This window comes from Micrasema longulum, unplaced genomic scaffold (assembly GCF_059751315.1).
Source record: "Micrasema longulum isolate JH-2025_06_02 unplaced genomic scaffold, ASM5975131v1 h1tg000440l, whole genome shotgun sequence".
NCBI classification, from domain to species: Eukaryota; Metazoa; Arthropoda; class Insecta; order Trichoptera; family Brachycentridae; genus Micrasema; species Micrasema longulum.
The window spans coordinates 107553-131689 of NW_028277639.1; the positions used below are offsets into that span (position 1 = coordinate 107553).

Below are 24137 nucleotides of genomic sequence, written 5' to 3' on the forward strand. Positions count from 1 at the left end.
AAAATGATCACTATTTTTTATACTTTTGGTGCTTATTTTTAAATTTGAAAAAAAGACAGACACAATTTACCTAAATAAGTAAAACATTATTATAATATGCTTTTACTCGCGACTTCGCTCACGTGGTTTAAGGGAGAAATTATTTTGGTAATTAATTGTGTATGTCGTTTTTTAATGAGAGTTTTTGTTAATCAATGAGAATTTTCGCCATGAAAGAAATACGATGATTCGGTAGTCTATGGTGACGCAGCATCGTTATTTTGTTCACAATCTAAAATCCTATTACAAAACCAAAACGAAAAGAAAACCAAACTAACCATAGATAAAGCAAGTCACATACAGAAATTTAAAGAATTGAATTTCCATTTCACTATTCACTATTTTTGACAATCCACCTTACCGTTTATTTTTTTAAATAATGTTTTTCATTGTTACTATTTTTCATAATTTTTTAAGTGTGCTTATTTTATTTTCGGATAAAAACTAAGTAATTTATTGTACATTCCTTTTTTGGCTATTCCTGTGCAAAAAATCAAGTCGATCGATTGCTCCGCTAAGACGTGAAGGGCACACAAACCAACACATTTAAGTATTAATAGTATTAAGTAGATACATATAAACAAGGTGTGTTCAGAAAATAACGAGAATTTTTAAAATTCGCGGGTTTGGAGAGTCCGATTGTAATTTTTTTTTTCAATTATGTTGGTATACATGCTCCTGAAGTATGCTAATATTATCAGCTGTATTCATTGTTTACTTTTTCTGTGGCAGCCGCTAAGGTTAGACGTGTTCGGCGTGCTCGGTGATCTTGGCGATCCAGAATGCTGCAACTGAGACGATTGAGCCTTACGTCATATTTGCAAACCTATGTTTCTTTACCTGTTTAAACGTGTTTCAAAAATTCTGCATAGTCATTGACTTTATTTAGTGACACATGAGCAACTTCCATTCGCTGCTGTTTTTGTTCGAAATTTAAAAAAAAAAAAACATATTTGGCTGCCACGCGTTTCATACCCAAAACATTCGAAAAAAAATCATGATATGAGCCAATTAATATGCCAACATTATCAGTAACTTTTGTGATTGTGATAAGGCAATTGTTCATAACCATTTCATTAACTTTTTCCTCGTTTGCATCGGTTGTTGATGTGCTGGGGCGTCCGGGCCGATTGTCATCTTTAACGTCTCCACATCCATCTTGAAAACGCCTAAACCACTCGTAAACTCTTGTTTTACTCATAACAGACTCATTTTAGGTCTTTGTTAACATTTCACACATTTTGATACAAACTCAATGATCCATTTTTTTGAACAAACGAAAATTGCCGAGCTCATAAAAACACCTCGAACATTAGCGGCTACCATAGACAAAGTAAACAATGCATACACCTGAAAATTTTAGCATACTTCAAAGGCATGTACACCAACATAATAAAAAATTGACAATTGGACTCTCGAAACTAGCGAAGTTGAAAAGTTCTCCTTATTTTCTGAACAGACCTCGTATATAATTATTTTTAATACGTATTGTCTTTTTTGGGTGATGTCATGTAGGTTGGACTCGTTCGGGTTTAAGCTTTCAGTGGTTTACAAGATAAAGCTATTATTGTACGGCTTGGAAGAGATCAGTTGAAGAAATAAACTTTTTATACAATACATCACGTACAATATTAAGAATTTTTATTGCACAAAAGGAACTCAGAGAAAAAAAAGGATTATAGATGGGCAAAATGAAAATAGATTTATCACCGATCTAACAAACAAAAAAAGGGTCGTTTTACGATTTTTTAAGTTGAATATATATTATTATAATATAACATGCCTTCATAAGTTGTCTTTAAGCGCTTAAAATGTAAAAATCTCCAGTGGGTACTTGTCTACAAAAATTTATAATTCAAAATACTATTGAATGGAAGATTTGTTGGACATATTGTAAATCAATAATTTTCATTGATAATTTGGCGTTTGCGTGCTAGTAAAATATTTCTGGATACAAAAATAACATCCTTCGGCCTTTGGAAATAATTAATTTCTGATAAAGGGAGCGATTACGGGAAATGCAATTGGAGGGAGATTGTACCACTGCACTGCACCAATGCATTTATTTTAACCCGTACCTCATGGTGCAAGGGTATTGCATTATCGTCTCTAGTAATTTAACATTTATTTTGATGCATAATAAGAACATACAATGTTTACGTTACTGTATATCCTTAGAACTCAAACCACCCTTCTTTGTTTTAACTCTTAAAATAATTGGTGCATTCTTTCTTCGCGTAGCAAAGGATAAATATTTTTTGTATTAAAATCTTGCACAGTTGTACCTACAAATTTTTACTTATATTATCAGTAAAAAATGAAACGCGTCAACGCGTAAACTATTGTATATTGTAACCTTTTCCTTGTGAAGGAAATAAATTAAAGTTTAAAAGAGTTTACGCGAATTCGTCTTTTCAAACCCGCGATCCTCCATTCACAAAATCGCCACCGGTTAGGCTACAACGCTAGAACATGACAGGTCCAAATGGGCTTGAAGCTTACCATATCAATCACAGAAATGAATTTAAGAGAAAAAATGTTTCTATAAATAAATATCATATAAAAACACCGGTCCTTACAGCATATGAATTAAATTACAGTGAACATGATATATTTATTATTGCTGTTAAATTTATGAACTGATTTAAGATACCACTTAAAGTAACCTAGTTGAAAACATTAATTTAATTATTGATGTGAAACATAATCTTGCATAAAAAAATGGCGACGCGTTGAACTCGTACGTAGAAAATATCATCTTGGTCATCATCAGTGGCGCTACAGCCCGTTGTGGGCCCTGGCCTCCTCCAGAATTTGTCTTCATTCGTCCCTGCACCCCGCGGCTCTTCTCCAGTCCGTCAGGCCAATCGCTCTTATGTCACTTTCCACATTATCCAGCCATCTTAATTTTGGTCTGCCTCTGCTTCGTCTGCCTTCCGGAGTGGTATAAATAATCTTTTTCGGGGTGCGGTCATCTTGGTTTGTTGCTTCAATAATTTGTGTTCAGTGCTCCATCTAAAGACATGGGTAATATGGTTTGATTTGTCATCAGATCAAGTTGGTCAATGCTTTCATTAAAAGCATAAGTTTATAGCTCGTAAAGGTCTTTGAAATATTAATGCATTATGTGGCTATGATGACAGTTTCTTGATTCGTTCTTTTTCAAGTGACACAAAATCCATTTTTGTTTCTTTTTAAAATGTTATAATAATTATAATAAATCTTTACAAACCATAATATAAAATGAGTTAAAACAAATTCATTTTGAGACAGAACAATATTTACATAAAGGTATGGTAAAATATAGTTAAAAGACATGATATCGTGGGTATACTGACGAAAAGCTTTGACTCTCAAATCCCTGTTTTGAGAAATCAAGCATTAAAGTTTTGTTCCAATTTGATTATTTTATATCGTATTTATAGTAAGATGTTAAGTGCTTATTTAAGAACATGTTTTTGATTTTTCCGTTTCTAAGTAAATATTAAGTTATTAAAAGTCTTAAGCCTGAATAAAATACCGGGTATACGACTTAACATTAAATTAATTTTTAAAACTACAGATATAGGAAATTTATTATGAATTGGTGTATTTTGCAAGTTTGTAGAGCGTTAAAAACTGTACAAAACTGCATCATTAAGTCAAATCCGCATATTTTCGAGTTAACGTTTTTTGCCAGTATACCCTTAGAGTATATACATCTGTAGAGGGATAGCAAAACATTTTACCAATCCAATGCATGTTGACTGTTATAGCGGACTAATTTTTTACAAAATGTTCTAAATGAAAGAAGGGGAGACAAAAAAAAAATCTGTGGGTACGGTCCTCATTTTTTGTTTTGTAGTTGATTTTAGAATTTTACCATGCTCATTTTTTACGTACGCGGCCAGTATGGCTTCGAACTGTCAAACGCTCTGTCGGTATTTTGATGATTGTTTAACGTATTTAGTGATAATTTCATCAAGTTCACTATCAATTCACTGTTGTCGGCTTCGTGATGTAATGTTTAGCACGTTTACCTACCAAGCAAGAGGTCTCGGGTTCGATTGCGAGATGGTTGATTAGAAATATTTATTTAAAAGAGTATTTTCACAGCAGTATATTTAATAGTCCCTGGACTGGTACTTGAAGTGTAAGAAACAATTATCTTATCTTCATGTAACAAAAAATTATCAAGATACGCTGCGATTGGTGTACCAATGAAGTGTCCTATGCACCATGAGGTGCGGAAAAGGAATGATGATGATGTTTTAATTTAGGCTCCTTGGCCTGTTGCGATAAAAACTATTAAGTGTAAAATATATTTAAATAAATCAAATTTGCAAAATACTTAAAAACTTTTAAATATAATGTGGCTAGGGAGGTATTTATTTTTACTTGTGGGTACTGCCAATTTTTATAGTATAATGTACAATTTTATGAGTAGATTTTTTGCTTATTTGCACAGCGTTTCCATAACCTTTTATCCGTGAAGATTTGTATTGAAAAAACTACAAAATATTGGTAAAAAATCAAATAAAATATACTTTTATCGTCGAACACATTTACCCAATAAAAAACAGACACCAATATTGTATGAAACGTTTTAAAGAAAAATACAGACATGGAATGTTTTCAGCATTTTTGTAGTAATTTATCACTCTATTTAAGTATAGAAAATATTTTTATTTTGTATTTTTATAACAGTTTTATTTGAAAAAATAATTGAACGTAGTCATGCAGAGAGCAGCCAGTCCACACTTTTGGAAAAATGAGATATTAGTGTTATCGAGTGCAGTATAGGTCAATTTTATATTCTGCTAACGAGAGCCAGATCACTTTCATACAAAAAACTGTGATAATCACCTTCTGAAAATAATGTTGATCACAAAAACGGCATTTCTTAATTTGCAGAAAACACCCAGAGTACTAAAAAAATCTAACCCTACTCCAAAATTATTAAAACTGGTCAAATACAAAATATGATTCTTGTTTGAATATAAAAAAACCTAATGTATTCATTGTTTATCATTTGTCAAAGTCTAAAACATTCCAAAGGTGCTATTATTTCAGTTTTACCTTTTTATGGCTGGCCTCTTTTTGTATAACTACGTTCAATAAAAATATAAATTATATGTTATTTTGAAATACAGTATCTTTAATATGTTTGATATTAAAGAAGGTAGAAATATTTATTTCAATATAAATGAAATTTCAAAATTATCTAAAGACAGGTTTGAAAGAGCAAATTTTATTTTCATCAAAATATTTGTAAGTGTAGATGATTTCAATATTATGATACATGAAAATAAATTAAACCTAAATGCTGGTTTATACGAAAATCCCACTAAGCCACCTTTTGGTATGGTGAGATTTTTGTGGCTTGTTTAATGAATCCGAATTCAAATATCTACATATGATTAAAATCTCGTTCAGAAATTTCAGCAATTTTAATATTGTACAGAAATGTTAATTAATAATTAAATCTGTTTTACATTGTAGTATCTACGCTTGTATAAATTTCAAATGAATTATTCAATTTGAAACTGGGAGCAAGGTTACATTATTTTATTGTCAAATTATCTTATTTTCATCCCATGTTTTATAATTCATCAAGAAAGCTTCAGAAAGCTTTAACAAGTTAAGTAAATTTTAATAATAATTGAGTAACTTGTATTTTGGGCAGACAATCTTATCAGGTGAACTTCCAGGTCAAAGCTCCATCTAGAATAATAATATTATACTTAACCCAACTGAATGTATTACAAATTTTAATTATTCTTGAAGTTGATATGAGAAAAGAATTAAATGATAAAATTTTATTAAATTTAAAACCTGCAATAGTTTTAACGAACCAAGAGCGTGTTTCCCTGTTTTGAAATATCCGGAGAAAGACAGTGGCACAAAAAAAAACGCCATTTTACAAGAGAGTTTATTTTTCAGAATTTTAAAATGCAAGGGGTCTAAGAAGTTGCCATTTGAATTACTCGGAATGCAAAAAAAAAACAAAAAAATATTTGATCCTACTTTTGGTCCTCAACCAGAGCTCGAAGTTTTCGAAAAAGTCGTTTTTTTTGCGCTAAACCGGCTGTCATTTTGTATTTAAGTAAGAAAATCAATCCAATTAAATTTAATAATGAGCATTTAAGACTTATTAAATAAGCATCTAAGGGCGTGAGTTGCACTTTGTTTCGTAATAAATGAGTAGCATTGTTTTAATTAGCCATTGTTTTTATCAATATTCGCCATTAGTTCCGCAGAGTGTAAACTTTTTGCATTTTGGTAGTTTTGAAACGTGTTCGAATTTACAGTGTAATTAAGTTATATCTTTACTATCAATAAAATTATTTTATCAATATGGATAATTAACAACATGTTCAAATAGTTATAAATTTCAAACCTCCGTTAAGGGCTTAAAGTAGCATAGAATATTTTTTTAAATAATTTTTACTTTCAATGTGATCCAAAATACAAATGTTCGTAAAAAAGCTGGATCTAACTCACTAGGGAGTTATAAAGACCTTATTTTGTTGCAACAGAAGGAGAAAAAACATTATGGACGTAGTTGATATCAGACAGCAATATTTACTGAGGGCAGTGGTGGTCACTCACACTAACAGGAATACACACCACACACCCACCAGTTTCTTATCAATATGAGACTCGGAGTTTCAGAAGCAATCTGATTTCCCGACAAACGGTTAGAGTGTCTTTAGCACAGAAACAATACTCCTAAATAGGACAAAAGCCATATTATATAATGTCAGAACCATGAAAACGTTGTAATAGCCAAAAGCTAAAGAAGTTACTGACGACTTTTCTCAGTGAAATTGGTCGCAGAGATTCTGAGGGGTTGATGGTGACTGTTAAATAGCCAACACATGTTCGTATTTTAAATGTTATTATGTGTTTTTAGTTTTCTTTATTGATTGAGTTTTTGAATATCCTCATTACTTTTATCCTGTTTTACTATATTTTTAAAAATATGTTTTTTGATATGCAATTATATATTTTTTACTATGTCTTTAACTTTGTATTTTGTTTTTATTACGAATTTCATTGGGTTTTAAATATGTTTTTACTATGTCTTTTACTATGTATTATTTTCTGCGGATAGAAAATATATTCAGGAACATTTTTGCATACCCACTTAATTTTAAAAAATCCATTTTAAACATGTGCCATTTTATCGCTTAAAAGCGCTAAGCACAATGGGGATTTAGAGTAGATACATTCATGATGTTATCGATTTAATTATGTCTATCTTTATAATAACACGCCTGTGCCCACGGCCAATATAATTATAATTATAATTTATGTTTAAAATTTAAATCCAAAGATACAACTTAAACAATCTTTGTGACAACAAATTTATGCAAGGAAAAATACTTACCTTTGGCATATTTTAAATTTTTAAACATAATAAATACAAAATACAAAATTATTGCACTGTGAACACTTTAAAGGTTGAAAATTGCAACCACAATCATACGGATTAAACGGTTTTAACAACATCAACAACATAACTTCTACGAAGAAGTAAATAGTTTATTATAATTGTAGCTAAACAACGAAATAATTTTTTAAAAATTAAGTAAACCCAAATATTTAAAACCATCAACGAATGGCGTTTCAATATACTTGTGAAACGATAAAAATAATAGAAATGCTACTAGTGTGTGAATGTTCTCGCCCAAATGGATAAAGGTTTTTGCTTTTTTACTTTACAATAATCAACAAATTGAATTTTTTTATATATATATTTTTTTTAATTTGCGAGTTGCTTTATTATTTACCTTGCTTATAATAAACAAGGTTTATACTTCAAAAGTGGATTTTTCTGCTATTAAATTTCTTTAAATTGAACTAAACTGTTGAGATCAGGAGGAATATACTCATGTGGGCCAATCAGGAACTTCTCAGCATTTGCTCATGTGGAGAGGAAACTACTTAAAACTCTTCATTAGAAGCCGGCCTGTTGGCAGTAGTCAACAGGCCTTCCGTTCCACAAGAGGAGTGTTCCACATTTTCCCCACTTTTGTTTTTTTTACCAATTGCCTGCTCTATATTGACCATGTATGATACTAACTCTCGTGTGAGTTCTTTATTACATATCGCCGATGGGATGTCGCATAGACCCAAGCTTTTGCATCGCGCCTCCAGCTGTTGTCTTTGAAAGCTGAAAAAGGGGCAATGCATCAACAGATTCATATGTTTAAACATCGACAAAATGGTAAATATACCACAATTGTGCAAAGTGACTGATCATAAGTTCTGTAAATAACAAAAAATACTAGACTTGTCTTTTCATATTCTAAATGAAACCTTTTGACGCTGGGATTGATGGTCATAAAACATAATATAATAATACTTTTGATGTTTGTTTTACGACCAGCCCAATTTTTCGCTTTGTGTGATAAAAAAGAAAAGTCGTAAAAAATATTAATCAAGCCATTCAAACTTGAAATATTTTTAGAATCTATTCGTTCCACCTAGAAAACACAAAATCATTTCCTTAAAAATATGCCGGACGTTATCACTACTAGATGGGATAAAGTAAATTGAACCATTTATTTTTAAATATTTATTCATCCAAAACAGTTGAAACAGTTTCCCAAAAAAATCAACTGTTACCGTGATAAAAAATTGACAAGGCATAAACGTAAAAAACACATACTGCCACAAATTTATCTTGCTACAATAAACTTTATCGTGTTAAAAAATCTCTTGCATGAAAATCGTGAACGTAGTGTCTGAAAAATTAAATAATAAATATGATGAGAGATTTCAAACATAAGCTGCTGTATATTACATTGGAAAACTCTCGAAGACTTAAAAAAAAAATGGACCATAAAATTACGAATATCGTAGATTTTTATACAGGAGCACCTAGCATATTTTAAAATAAAATATTTATTTATTTGACGGACTTACGCAGTCCATTCTAACGATGGTAAATACAATTTCTTATAAATAAATACAGGCAATAAGAAAGTAAAGTACAATTAAATAAAATTAAAGCTAGGACAAAAAAAAATTCAACAATGTTTGAGTATATCCAAATGCTTGCAGACTGGCTGGATTTCCTCCCTAGGGAGTTTATAGTCATATTTAAATTTATTTCAGAGGAAAAATATTTTTGAGAAGGGAATATGGAAGTCTAGGCATTTACAGGGCTTATGACCTGTTATTGGCTGGTTTAAGTGACTACTTTACACACAGTGTAACATTCACCATTCTGCCCATGTTTGAACATCCACATTTCCTCAACTCTTCCATCTGTTGACTTTTGTGAAGTAAAAGTGCGGAAACCTTTATCACGTGGGTGAGATTCATCCGACTGAATTAAATCACCTACTAGGCAACGCCTGAAAACGATTTTCCAATTTTTATACTTCTTCGATTACCAGGTAGTAATTCAACAATGTTTGAGTATGTCCAAATGCTTGCTGACTGGCTGGATTTCCAATGTAAAGTGGCCACTTAAACCAGCCAATGACAGGTCATAAGCCCTGCCTAGACTTCCATATTCCCTTCTCAAAAATGTTTTCCCTCTCTGTTAAAATAAATTTAAAAAAAAAAAAACTACTACCTCAAAACAAGATCTTAGTAATCTATCTTAGTAATTTTCAAAATCTATAAAGACTAACCGCAAAAAGTCCAGATCTTGTCTCGAGTTTACAATACGACACAATCGGGACATCGGTGCATGCGAGCCATAGTTTGTGCTGTGTTGATCGAGGAACAGCACATTTTTATTTCGCAACCGGCGGATTGGAACATTGAATGCCACTTGTTCCAGTAACGATGGTACACCAATTAAGCCATTCAGTAAATTGAACAAAATCATGGAGTCAATGTTATTTCTACGTTTTTATAGACTTGAGATTTTTAACATTGATTCCATTTCTCCGTAAGTGTAGCTTTCCCTCTCAAGGCCAATCATCCATGCTACTTTTTTTAGCGAACGATGTTGATATGAGATAAAAATAAAGTAAATAGCTTTAAAAATAATTTTCATTTATTCTGAACAAAAATAAAGACTTTAAACTCAGAATACAACCCTGACCATAGCGCGACAATGAGCAAATGAATGCGTTTAAGTAATCACAATTAAATAATATATAGATTATACATTAATGATTTGTCACTGTACGATTTCAAGGGAAAAATTATTATGTATGCCGACGACATTGGACTATTCTATAAAAATTAAACAGACTTATTAATAAACAATGACATAAACAAAGACCTAACGTTGTTCACTAAATGGACAAACACAAACTTACTCGATGAAAAAAAAGCAATTTTATTCATTCTTAATCTAGAAAAAAATGTCATAAAGTAAATGCTTACATAAATAATGAATGATTTACTGAAATTGAACATGTTAAATACTTAGGACTAACAATAGACATACAATTGACATGAACAATTTATATCATCAATTTAATTAGCAAAGTGGCGACATTATTGAGTCTTTTTTTAAAAACTAAAAACTTTGTTCCAAAAACGGAAAAAAAATCTAATGTATGAAGCCTATGTAAAAACTAAAATATGTTTTACGCAACCTCTATGGGGAACAGGATATAAATATGACATAAACAGACTACAAAGACAACAAAATAAAAAATTAAAGTTAGTATATGACTTTTCCTATCTAACTGCAACTAGAGAACTTTTTAAACAAACTAAGTAATAAAATATAACTGAACTCTTTCAACTAGAATCATTAAAATTTGTCCATAAATTAGCCACTAATGTAATTTTAGACGAATAACTAAAACTTGTAAAAAAATTTAGTCAATATGAAACGAGAATATCAGAAAAATATCATAGACAACTTTCTAAAACAAGACAAGGACAATCAAGAATGAACCAGGGACTGAAATTATGCAATAAACTACCAGACAAAACTAAACAAAAGACTCAGACAAACTTTTCAAAAGATGTAAAAAATATTATTTTGAACATATATATTTGAGTATGAATGAAAAATGTTTGTATTATTTTTTGTAAAATGAATTTAATAATTCGTAAGGGTTTATCAATAAATTTTCAAATTAAAAAAATATATATACACATATATATTTGTACTTATGACTGCAATCATTAGTAAACGTGTGAATTAGTCAGACTAAAAGCGCTGAAAATGAATACACGACGGCGTTGATTACGAGCGAATTCACGAAAAATATTATTAATTTTATACCAAGATGTGTTAAAATTGTTAAAAGATGAACTAAATAATAAAAAGGATTGTTTCTACCGCCATTTTCGTCAGACACTCGCGATGGTGGGGGTAATCGTTTTTCTTCGGAGATAGCTTGCCCGTCTCTCTGGGTGTTGATGTCTCGGGACAATGTTTTTTCCTACGAATTACGGTTTACACGTGGACAATGGTCGAGTTCTTAAAATGCAAGATTTAAAAAAAGAATAGGTTCCCGATAATAAATGCGTTTCGGGCCTCAGATAAAACCTTGGCAAGCCGAATGCGGCTCGAAGACCACAGGTTGTGTATGGCTGCTAAATCAAGGAGCTGTTAATAATTCACCCAAGTCAAATCGATTCTTTGCGTGTATACTTTCATTTACACAATATTGAAAAATAAAATGTTGACATTTACAACCTTTATATTTTCATTAGGGGATGACAGCGTGAAATAATTGAATTGAAACGAACATGCAACACCACATAATAAAGTAATAAACCTTAATTTTTATTTTACTTAAGGTTTAATCAAATTAACACCGGAAACCATTGTAAGTTTTAAAACTTCTTGCTTTCGTGGTATTTATTGTTCGTAAGCTGGCGCAAACAAAAAAATAATTAAAAATTGTGTTTTATTTAACAGTAAGTTTGTAAATGGGTTAGTGTTTTAATTTTTTTTTACTACACCATTGATTGTTAAGGTATTTTTTTTAAGAATGAAAAAAATAATTGAATCACTGTCACATGATTGAGCATAATCGTTTTACTACTACTACCATAACTCAATTTTGGCAGATAATATGGAGCACCACATACGTCTATCCTGACATACATTTAAAGCTTCTTCCACGTTCATACATCTTGATCTTATCTGATCATATCACGTCTTTCTTGGTCTTTGTCTTAAGATACCGTTCGTTTTCGCCTTATAAATCTGTTTTACTATTTTTTTTATCCCTATACCAATCCCATGGCCTCTTACCTAATCTTATTAATTTTACGTGTCTCAAGTTTGCGCTCAAATGTCAAAAGGTGGAAGACTTAAGAAGTTGCAGTGATCTTTTTCATTTCCCCCTCTCTATGATTACTGAATTAAGATTCTATCTACTGTCCGTGGCCCTGTTATAGGTCCTGTCAGATACACAGATCTGGCGGCTTCCAAAAATAATTTACATGCTTTTCAAAAGTTTTGTAATTATTTCGACGAATGGATCATGTCTTATCAAATTTAATCCCAGTCAGTGATGAATTCACTTCCCTCTTTTCTCAATCTAATGAAGTGCATATTATGTACTTCTGAATTACCTCCTTTCAGCACAAAGATGCTAAAGCTACCATATTACAGAGAACTCCTTCGGGTAGCTTTATTTGGAGACTTATGTCCTTTCACATGCGGTGTACGGTATATGGTGGGCAAGTTGTATCAGATTTGCGCTCAAATGTCAAAAAATGAAAGAGTTAAGGAAGTATGGATGCTTGGATACAGGGAGAATGGTAAAAGTTGCACGGTGTGTAAATTAATCACTTAAACCAGGAATAACAGATCGTAAGGTCTGTAACTAGCTAGACCTTGAAATTCTTTAAAAAAAAATATTTTTCTGTCTATTGTCACTACCCTAGGTAATATTCAGCTATTAAAAAAATATATTTTTCTGAACATTTTATTCCTCAAATATTTTCTTTTAACATGTTGTTTTGCACGAGTAATTAATTTTAGTTTTCTGACATTTTACTGTTATGATTAATTGGTTCTAAACCAAACTAAGTCTTGCTGAAGATGTGCGGTAAGAAATGATGTGAATTGTTGTCAAGTTGTTCCAACTAACTCCCAAAGACTAACTTAGTCAAAGATAGAAAATACTTTACAGTAATGTTGGTACAAATAGTATTTAATCACCACAATACTGTAAATCCACCATCTATCTATCTATCTTTTATCTATATCTATCTCACTATCTCTATATATATATATATATATATATATATATATATATAAAAGTGAATCGTCGTTATTGGTTTCGCAAAATCTCGAAAATGGCTTGACAGATTTATGTGCGGTTTTTTGCAAAATCTTCTAATTTACGTCTTCAAGATTTATAAATAATAACATCTTTAATTATGTTGAGTGAAAAAAAAGTAAGAAGAATATATGTGTTTTTCATCGATTTTCCCGGGTTGCTTTCGACTAAAATGCATTTATTGAAAAATTCGGAGAATGTTGTTTTTTTGACTATTTTAACAGTAATGTTAACACACAACAATTATTTTTAACGGATGCTAAGTTGATAAATTTTCTTACAATTGCAATTACAATTTTTGATGATTATATAAACTTATTTTTAACGGATTTTTAGTGATTCTTTAATAATTTTAACTGAAATTTCATGCATTTTTGAAAAACGGATTCTTACCCAAATACACCACTGTTGGTAAGTAGAGCAGAGTTTGACATTTGCAAAAGCATCCTATATTTGAACAGTTACATTTACAGTTTTGCAATTCAACCGTAAACAAGTACCTATGTATCTACTGAAATTCAATATATGAAAACGAATTATTTTAACTTTTGAAATTCAAATATGAACAAGTACCTACTTACTAATGAAAAGTTACTTGGTTTTTTAACGTTTATCCGATTGGTTTTTACACATTTTCACGACACAACCAAGCATTTTGGTTTCGAATGAAATATCAAGCTTACGTCAAAACCCGGCTTGCGGTTAAATAACAATTAAATACACATAAGGCAAGACTGAGCGTTTGAGCATGAGTTAAGTGTCATAATTTTACAGGGTTCCGGGTGCGTCTTTGTGTATTAACAGGTAGATGGTTTCAATTAAAAACACCAAACCCGTTTTCATGGTTAGATTAAAGCATTTTGAAGTAAACGTATACTTAATAATGTTTAATCTTAAGAAGAAACACGGTCTGACATTTCTTCATTCGAACGTATTCTCGTATTTTCGAATTCGTATTCTCGAATTTATTTCCATATGTTTATTTTGTTATTTTTTTAATATTTTTCATACCCTTTTAATTTGTAGTGTATCGTAATTTTTATTCTGCTTTTGTAAATAATGTTATAGTTTAAAATATAAAAACGTCTTTAAATAAAAATTGTTATGTGCATGTCCCTAAATGAGTTTTTTTTAAAACTGCTTGGGAATATAGTATATAAAGTATTCTTACACTGTATATAATATTCACCAGTTTGAAGATGCCCATTAGAGGGTGAAAGCGCTAATTGGTCAAACAAATAAGTGGACGTATCCCAAGTTTTTAAAAATTAATAATTTACATGTAAATATAAGTTATAGCATCATTACGATGGAATTGCATCAAATAATTTCATTCAAATTTATTGTTTTATAACAATGTAAAGGGTCCAACAAAGACTAATAAGTGTGAGTTTTTTAAGTTATATCTGCTGATTAATTAAAATTCCATCGCTTTTATTTTTTATCCTATTTATTTCTAAAATTTCTAATCTATCTTTTTTTGAACCATTATGTCCTATATGTAAAAAAATTATGTCAAATTAATTAATAACTTATATGTAAATATAAGTTATTACATCATTACGATGAAATTCCACCAATAAATAATTTAAATCAAATTTATTAAGTTAGTTCATAACATCTTAAGAACTAATAAAAAAATTATAATGACATTAATTATTTATTGTGTATGCAGATGATTGGTAGAATTCCATATTACAATTAGTTATCGTGTCCAAAATCCTTTTTATAATAACATTACTGTGAATGTATTATTGTCAGTAATGATTATTAAGGATTTTCTCGCAAAACTTCTACAAAACGTTTCACATCTTTATTTCTTGCTTCTTTCTTGCTTCCTCCAAAAGTTCTTCGATTGGTAATACGGCTTATTCTACGACTTAAGGACCATGAGAATATATGGCGGTGAAAAAGCAAACATCTCTATAATAATGGACAGAATATTGAGAAAGTTTACAGCTTTAAATACTCGGGAGTTCACATAACTGAGGATGGAAGCATCATCAAAGAGTTCGCAATCCGCCTAGGAATTGCTGGAGCAACTTTTAACATGATGCGTGTTGTCTGGAACTCAAGTCTATACTCGGTCAAAACGAAATGCCGATTATTTAACTCTTGTATAATGCCAGTACTCCTATATGGGTGCGAATCTTTGCACCTTACCAAAGCTAAAAACACTAAACTTCTGAGTTTTGAGAGTCAGTGCTAGAGAAGAATATAAAGTATAAGGTGGTTCGGTTTTATAACTAACATTGAAGTCCGAGAACGGACGCAGCAGCCTTCTATAACGAGCGTCGGAGCGAGGATGCGGCGGTGAACCTGACTTGGACATGTGCTACGCATGCCTCAGGAGAACCAAAACCCAAGTTGCCTCTTCTTTAAACCTGCGGGCTCACGCCGTCCTGGAAGACCGTCAAAGACGATCTTTAGACTTTATTTGGCGGAATTAAGGGGGCTGGATTGACGTGGAAAGAGCCAAAAATGCTGCCAGGTGATAAGGTCTCCTGGAGAAAACTGGTGATGTCCACATGCTCCACTAAGGAGCGGATCTGAAAAAGAAGAAGAAAAAGAAAAATAAGAAGAAAAAGCAATAAAAAAAGAAGAAGAAAAAGAAAAATAAGAAGAAAAAGCAATAAAAAAAGAAAAAGAAGAAATGTGTTTTCCTCAATTTGATTTCCGAGCAGAGAAACGGAGAGCGCGTCAACGCGCTTATGATACTTAACCGGTTAAGATGAATTAATTATGAATCATAATTTTATATCATAATGAATTATGATGAATTAACTATGTATCATAAGTTATATTGTTAAGTTTGACCCCATAATGAGCATTTATTGCCATTTATATTTCCGTATCGGAGTGAAAAAATATTGGTTTTCCGTTTGTGAAAAATAACCAGAAAGCATAAGATTGATCCCGTAACTAAATGCAACAGGTGATCGAGATGCGCTGCGTTTAATGTCCCTACGCTGTGCTCTATGCTCAATTCTTCGTCTTCAAATTGTTTCGATGCGCCAGAGCGTTCTGTACCTTCAAAGCATAGAAACCAATTCTTGCATGTTGTTTCCGATAGAGTATGATCGCCGTAAGCCCCCATAAGAATTCTATGAGCTTCAACTACAGATAAAAAAAAAATAGTATTGTTGTAAAATTGTCAAAAAAATTGGCAAGAAATTTAACACGTTTAAAGCTATGAACAAGTATGTTGTTTGCACTTTGGTTGAATAACATATACTGTCGTTTCAAGCCTAATGATTGAGCTTAACGAAGAAGTAAGCTAAATTTCTTGGTGTAAAAAAGCTAAGATAACGCCATTTGTCTGTTAACAACGAGAACTTATTCAAGTCTTTTATGCTAGAGATGGTTCAGAGTCATTTCAGAGGTATCTTTACTTACGGTAGTACGAATACTATCTGTAGTTGTACCCACAATTTATTACGGCTTCAGTCGTTTGGAGAAAAGAAGAAATGCAAATTAGCTAACGTACTTTTTTCCTTTATACGTGGTATTACGATCAAGTCAGGTGTAATATAGAACTTTTTTTTTTATGTTTCTAATGTCTACCTTAGACATTTGCGTCTTAAGCTATTCTATCTTGGTAATGGTAAGGTTGTGCATTATTTAGTGTATTTGAATGACATATTTTGTAATAAACTCTTCTTTCTTAGCTTTCTTTCTCAGGGATCACATCATCTACCCATCTTTTCTGGGGTCGCCCCATTGGTCTATTGTTTGGCCACGGCCCCCATTTCACAACTCCGGCTGTCCATCTCTCGTTTTACCTGTCTCGTGACCCCCCTATTGTCATTTTAATTTAGCGATTCGGTCTGATAAGTCGGCGACCTTTGTTCGGCGTCTGTTCTCTTAATTTCTAATTTTGTCCTTCAGACTTAATGTTAACATTTGCCTTTCTATAGACCGATGTGTACGCTTAAACTTATATATTGTGTTGGCAGTTACTGTCATTGTTTCCACCCCATATGCCACAACCGGGAGGATTCGTGTGTTGAAGAGTTTTCTTTTATGTTTATTGGAACTATTTCATTTTGGAAGATGCGATCGAGTTTACCAAAGCCTGTACAGTCTAGTGCAATTCTTCCAGGTATCTCTGCTATTTGGTCCTTTTTCCTCATTTTGATTCTATGTTGAAGGTATATCTTTAACAGCCTTAATTATTTTGTTGTTTTTCTATTTTTTTTATTTATTAATATAATGAACATAAAACGCATATAATATTAAAGAAAAATTAAATACTATAATTACACGTATATTTAAATAAGAAAAGATTTCTCAAAAATGCTATGTTACTTGTAATAAACTTACAACTGTTAAACTTGTAATTAAACAAAAAAATCGACGAAAAATAATATTTTTTGAACCTAGAAACCTTTATCAATCTAAAAAATGAAAAAACGCCATTGACTCAATCATCAGAAGCCCTTAAAAATACTGTATCCATTCGTTTGAAAGCATTTATTGTATTTTAAAAGGGTAAAACCACGCTTTTGTATATTAGAAGGTTATTGAAGGGTTATAGAGAAGCCTTTCAAAAGAATGGCCTTAGGCCAAAACAATGATTTTAGTACGTAAAATATAAACAATATTGGTAAAACGACTTCAGAGTTAACGATATTAATATTTTAAATATTAAAATTTAGGTTTATCAAACGAACCCAAAGTAATTAGAAGGAGCCTTTTAATTAGGGCTTACAATTTATTAAATATTTTGCCTAGAAGGTAATGAAATTATAATGTATCCTAGAACCAAAATAATTAGTTTCATTTTGATAATACCTTTACCTTTTCAATACTTTTTAGTTTTTGATATTGTTGTTGGTATTTTTCGTCGAAATTTATGTGGTACTAGAATATAAATTTAATTATTAAAAGCTACTAAAGCGTCGACGAATATTTGCAGGACAAGAGAGCTTAGCATTAGATTCGCTATTATTTATTTTAGTTTTTTTATTTAAATTTGTTTGATATTAAATATATAAAAGTCAATTAAATATTGACTAATTATTGATATATCTTAATAATTATAATTTATTTATTGACGATTATAAGAGATTTGATGAATACCAAATAAAGAATAATAATAATCGTGTTGTAGTCCAGTGGTAGCGTCGTAAATTCCAGGTCCTAGTTTTGATATTATTTTTAATAATAATATTTGGCTAATTTACATATGGCCATTTTAGTGGAAATTCGCCTCAAGGGCGCTTTACAATTTTATACGTAAACTTACATTCTAACTAAAATAACATTACATATTATATTTTATGATTTTAAAATCGAAGGTTAGATAAACGGAAGAAGTGAAATTTTAGTTAAGATCTAAGCTGACTGAGACTGTTGATGATTCGCAAGTGTGTAGACAATTGTTTCTAGGGAAAGAGGCCGGCTATGGCAAAAACACGATCTCAGAACAAAGTGTTTGGCAGCGCCGGGTTCTTACAAGTTTGCCTCTGCCTTCGTCAAATGCTAACCTAAAAGTTGATTTTATTTGCCATGTATTTTCAATAACACGAAGGTTAAATAAGTATCTTGGAGCCATTTTATGAAGGGATTCGAATACTGTCCAGCAAAACTAACATTTTATTATCTCTGGGCAAATCTCAACGAAATATGAGAATGTATTTTTACTCCATTAAAAAGCCGTGCTGCCCCATTGCAAACAGACTGAAGTTTATAAGTTTGGTATTATGGGAGAATTGCATAAACTCCATTACAGTAATCCTGAAAGCATTCACAAGAGTTTTTAGAGGAATTTTTCTTCGTACGGAATCGATTTGTCGGAGATGGAAGAAACCTACACAAACCATTTTATTTTCCTAAAAATAAAGAGAACAAACTGAATCTAAATAAACACCCAGTATTTTAACATTAATACTAAGGATACAATCACAACGTGTGATTAAAATAAAAGATCGGTCCTAAAACTTGCTGTCACCTTTTTGTTCTTGTCAGTAAAAGCTTAGTTTTAGATGGATAAAGTTTGAATCTGTTTGATAACATCCAGTTATTGACGGTTTGGATGCATTGAGACACGCGCTTTATTAAATAGTTTATGGACAGCTTTTAAAATAGATTTGTTTATCATCTGCATAGCAGTGAAAAAGTAAACCGAATAAATAAATAATTTTGGACACATCGCTGATAAACAGTGTGAAGAGTATAGGACCAAGCACGGAACCTTGTGGAACACCAGATTTAAGGGGTGAAGATTTTTTACCTGCAACCTAAACTGATTGTTACTTCTGATCCTTGAATCCTTCTCTGCCACAAATTGATTCCAATTTTATTGATGAAGTTATTTACGGTTCAAGTCAACAAATAATGACTAAATAAATATATTTTGGTTATTTGTATGAATTTAAATATAATTTTTATATTAAAAAAATCGTTATTTAGGTAGTGGTTCCAAAGTTGTGACGTTTTGTTTTGCTTTAATTTTGTTGCTCATTTTCTTAATTTGCATGCTTTTATTCCAATTTGTAATTCTCAAGCTTCCAAAATAACACCCTTTTCATAATGAAATATAATAAATAAAAAAATACGCAATATTTTGTAAATAATAGGAAGCGTTAGGAAATTATGATAAACATTATTCACATAGAGTAATGTTTTTGTTCGCTATGATAAATGATAGATCGTCTATATTACGGGAGTATTATCTTCCCAAATCCTAATTATATCATTTCGTCGATGTAATGATTAAGATCGTTAGGAAAATTGCCGTCTTAAGAAAGCATTTCGCAAGAACGAAAATGGCTCCATTTATATGAAGTTGCTTTGTTCTAATTCAAATGAATCCATTATTTTATTAAACAATATATTTCATTGCCTAGTTATTAAGATTAAAATATTTAAATAGAGATATATACAATTTTAGGGAAGGGAACATGTATGTCTTGGCATTTATTGATTTATTTTATTTATTTAACACTTTTTAAACATATAAAGGCGAGCATATTGCCTTAAGACAATTTCTTTCTACCTACCCAAACCGTTCAGTTTGAGAAAATTACAAGTACATGGACAAATTGAATCTTGCAATTTTATACAAAAATTAAGAACAAAGATTAAGAAAATAAAAATACATAACAAATTAACACTATATTATGAAGAGCGGAAAGGGGATGGGAAGGAAAGAAGAAGGATAAAGGAACAACTTAAATATTTAGATAATGACATTTGAATCTTCACTTAAATGTAAATAAAGAAGGGGCGTCTCTAACAATAGTGGGTAGATTATTCCACAATCAAGCAGCTACTACTGAGAAAGAGAAGGCAAGAAAATTAGAGCGATGAAAGGGTATTAAAAGGGTTTTCTTGTTACTAGAACGAAGAGATAGGCCGTGTTGTGATATATGTTGGAAGAGCTCTCTCAAATAAACAGGTGAAGTGGGATTATTTAGAATATTGTGAAGAAGTGATAGAATGTGTATGTTTCTTCTACGCTTGGTACTGAGTCAGTGTAGTTGCGTGCGATATTCGGTTATGTAGTCGAATTTGCGAAGGTCAAAGATATATCGTATGCAAAAATTCGGCAATTGTTTTAATTTATCAAGTAATTCAGAGTTAGCACCTGGATAACATACATCTGCATAGTCAAGTAGTGAAAGAAATAAGCTCTGGACTAATGTTTGCTTAATATTAATTGGCAAGAAATTTTATACTATTTTAAGTGAGTGCAAACTGCCATAAAGTTTACGACTAATTTCGTTAACCTGATCGTGCCATCCTAAATGCTTATGAATGATAACACCTAAGTTTTTGATTGAAGTCATGAATGGAATATCTGTACCATCTATTTTGAAAAGAGGAGGCGTGGAAAAATTCACATTAGAAAACATTTTTTACTACCAACAAGTACAGTTTGGGTTTTTGTTGGATTTATGAGAAGTCCATGTTTTTTTGTCCATGAAGAGATATGCTCGAGTTCAATTGACATTACTTTATATGTTCCAACAATGTCACCGGGTTTAAAATGAATATATAATTGCAAATCATCGGCATACAAATGGTACGAACAGGGGAGGTTTTTTGTTATTGGATTGATAAAAAGGGAAAATAAAAGTGGAGAAAGTACTTCTCCTTGTGGCACACCGGCGGTAAGATCAATACAATCTGAAAAGACATCTGCCATTTTAACGCATTGTCGACGGCCACGTAAATATGTTGAAAACCAATTTATCGAGAATGGAGATAGATTTAAGGACTTAAATACATAGACTTCCAAATTTCCTTCTCAAAAATGTCTTCCCTCTCTATTGCAACAAATTAAGATCTATATAACCCCCTAAGGAGAAAATCCAGCTGGTTTGCGAACGTTTGGACATACTCAAAACATTTTTCTTCATTATTTTCTTATTTGTTACTTTTGGTGCATAAATCAATGAAGTTGTTACCATAAGTTACTACATACTACAAGGCCATGTACTTAAGTAATTATTTCTGGAAATTTCTGGATAACACGAATTCGGTTATGTATAATATAATTACTCTAGAATTGATTAGTTGCTTATATCCCTTATGCTCGCGCACAGGAGTTTGAGCCTTTTTATCGTGGGTATCAATGCTAAATTAGAGCAATTTTTGAGTGTTTAAACTTAATCTTCGAACAAAATAATAATTATCTCTCCATATTTGTATAAATATTTACCTTAATTTATATTTCAAAATAAACCATGAAAATGTATTTAAACAACTATTATTATCAAAATAATTTACACCTCAAAATTGTTTTCTTTAAATAAGCCGCGAGAATATATTTTTCAATATTATCTAAAAAGATTTACCTCTAAACTTTTTTATTTTTTAAAAGCCGCGAGAATACTTTTTGATCTCTTTGAATGAATTCAGATTGAATGATTCGAGAACATACTCGTATATCAATAATATTATTACTATATAATTGATTTATTGCGTCTGTCCCTAAACTCTACGTAACTGTCGGCCACAGCTGACTGTTATTTTTTTTAATAACTTATTCTTCTGTACATGTTATTACATACTTGTATATAACCACTTACCGACTGTTCTATATCTACCGTTTCGAGGACGTACCCATCTTTTCGTCAGGACACTAATTAAACCAACATGCAAAACCCACCATACACATTCACCATAGTTATTGCCAAAAAATATAAAACCAACACGACATGCGCTTTAATAAGCACATGCACTGATAAGAAATAAATTGCACTGATTAGATAATGAATATATTTTATATTGTTTGAGAAACAGTTGAAAAAAAACTCTTATTAAATATTTTCATAATCTAATCAGTGCGATTTTTGTCCTAATTAGTGCATGTGTGTCCTAATCTGTGCATGTGCTTATTAAAATGTATGACATGTTTGTTTTATATTTTTGTGACGGTAAGTGGTTACATAAAAATATTTAATAACATTTAGTAAAATTTTTGACTACAAAGTCAATGTTTTAAATATAAATATTATTATTTTCTATTTAAATTTAGTCGCTTACTAACAAATATTTTTTTAAAGATAAGAAATATTTCTCTAAATTTTGTGAGATTTTTCATTACATTTAGATAACTCCGAATAACAAAAAAAGTGAGGCCTATAGAGACGATATCTCTAAGTGGCTGAGATTCTTATCAACCGAGAGACAAAGAGAATAAAACTGAGGCCAGTAGGGCTGATAGACAATGGCCCGGAAGGCCGATTACATGAAGTCCGAAGGGCCGCATTCTCTAGCATGATATCGACGATAGCCGTCTGTTGCCGGCTAGTGACGATAATTTTTTTTTTTTTTTTCTAATTCTCTATTATTATTTCAGGAAACATCTACTATGAAGAATCATTCAGAAACGTTCGTGGATTTTGATGTATTAAAAGTGATAAAATTTTAACCCAACATTGCAGACCTTTTTTAACAACACGGGTATTAAAATGACCACGGAACAAACGTGGTTATTCCAAAACATGGAATGTCTAAATTGTTCCAACGTTAACAATACTATGGAAATAGATTGTACCGACCAATGGGTGGGTCCTGGAGTGCTCGGATCGCCATATTTTCAAGGTTTTGTGACAGTGATGTATTGCATTATATTCTTAGTGGCGTTGCTCGGAAACGGTGCAGTGTGTTTCATAGTTAGAGCTTTTCCTCGAATGCGTACTGTGACGAATTATTTCATAGCCAATTTGGCTCTGGGAGACATCTTGATGTCGGTTTTCTGCGTGCCGTTTTCGTTCATGTCCCAATTGGTGTTGAATCACTGGCCGTTCGGTGTGACGCTGTGTCGGCTGGTGAACTACTCGCAGGCGGTGTCGGTGCTGGTGAGTGCGTACACCCTGGTGGCCTTGGCCGCCGACCGGTGCAGGGCCATCACTCGCCCGCTGAGGCCCCGCCTGTCCAAGCCGGCGGCTCAGGGGGCCATCGCTGCGGTGTGGACGGGTGCCCTGGCCACGGCGGCGCCGATCCCGATAGTCTCCGCCTTAGTGCGCCCAACCCCGTGGCATGAGGCGTGTCATAGGTGAGTTAAAATTAATATATTAAAAAAAACTGTTAGTACTAATGCAAAAACATTTTTAAAAATAACGTACCTAAAGTCCTTAAAATATAGTTTGATTAGAATGACAGCTGTCAAAGTAATGTCATTAGTGATGGGAAATAACTGATCACTGATCAAATCGATTTTATCAGTTTTTTTATGCAATCATGAAACTCTGTTTCCGGAAATAGTGTATTTTACATAATTATTCACCAAAAAATAAGACATTTATACCTCTTTCATGAACAACATCAAATGAACTATTTTTTTATTCGACCAATTTACATTGATCAATTTGTCCCATCTCTAACGTTTTTGCAAAATGATATAACCTTGTAAGAACGTCGTTAATTGTTTATTTG

At 31.7% G+C, this 24137-nt stretch overlaps 1 protein-coding gene across 1 annotated transcript in view; it reads left to right on the forward strand.

Annotated features, from left to right (window-relative positions):
• Nucleotides 1-23058: 23058 nt before the first annotated feature.
• LOC148281534 (RYamide receptor-like) overlaps nucleotides 23059-24137 on the forward strand; it is a 188694-nt gene continuing 187615 nt past the window's right edge. Inside the window, exon 1 of the mRNA XM_088226575.1 lies at nucleotides 23059-23757. Coding sequence (XP_088082701.1) covers nucleotides 23171-23757 — 587 coding nt within the window. The 5' untranslated portion in view covers nucleotides 23059-23170. The remainder of the gene's footprint in view (nucleotides 23758-24137) is intronic.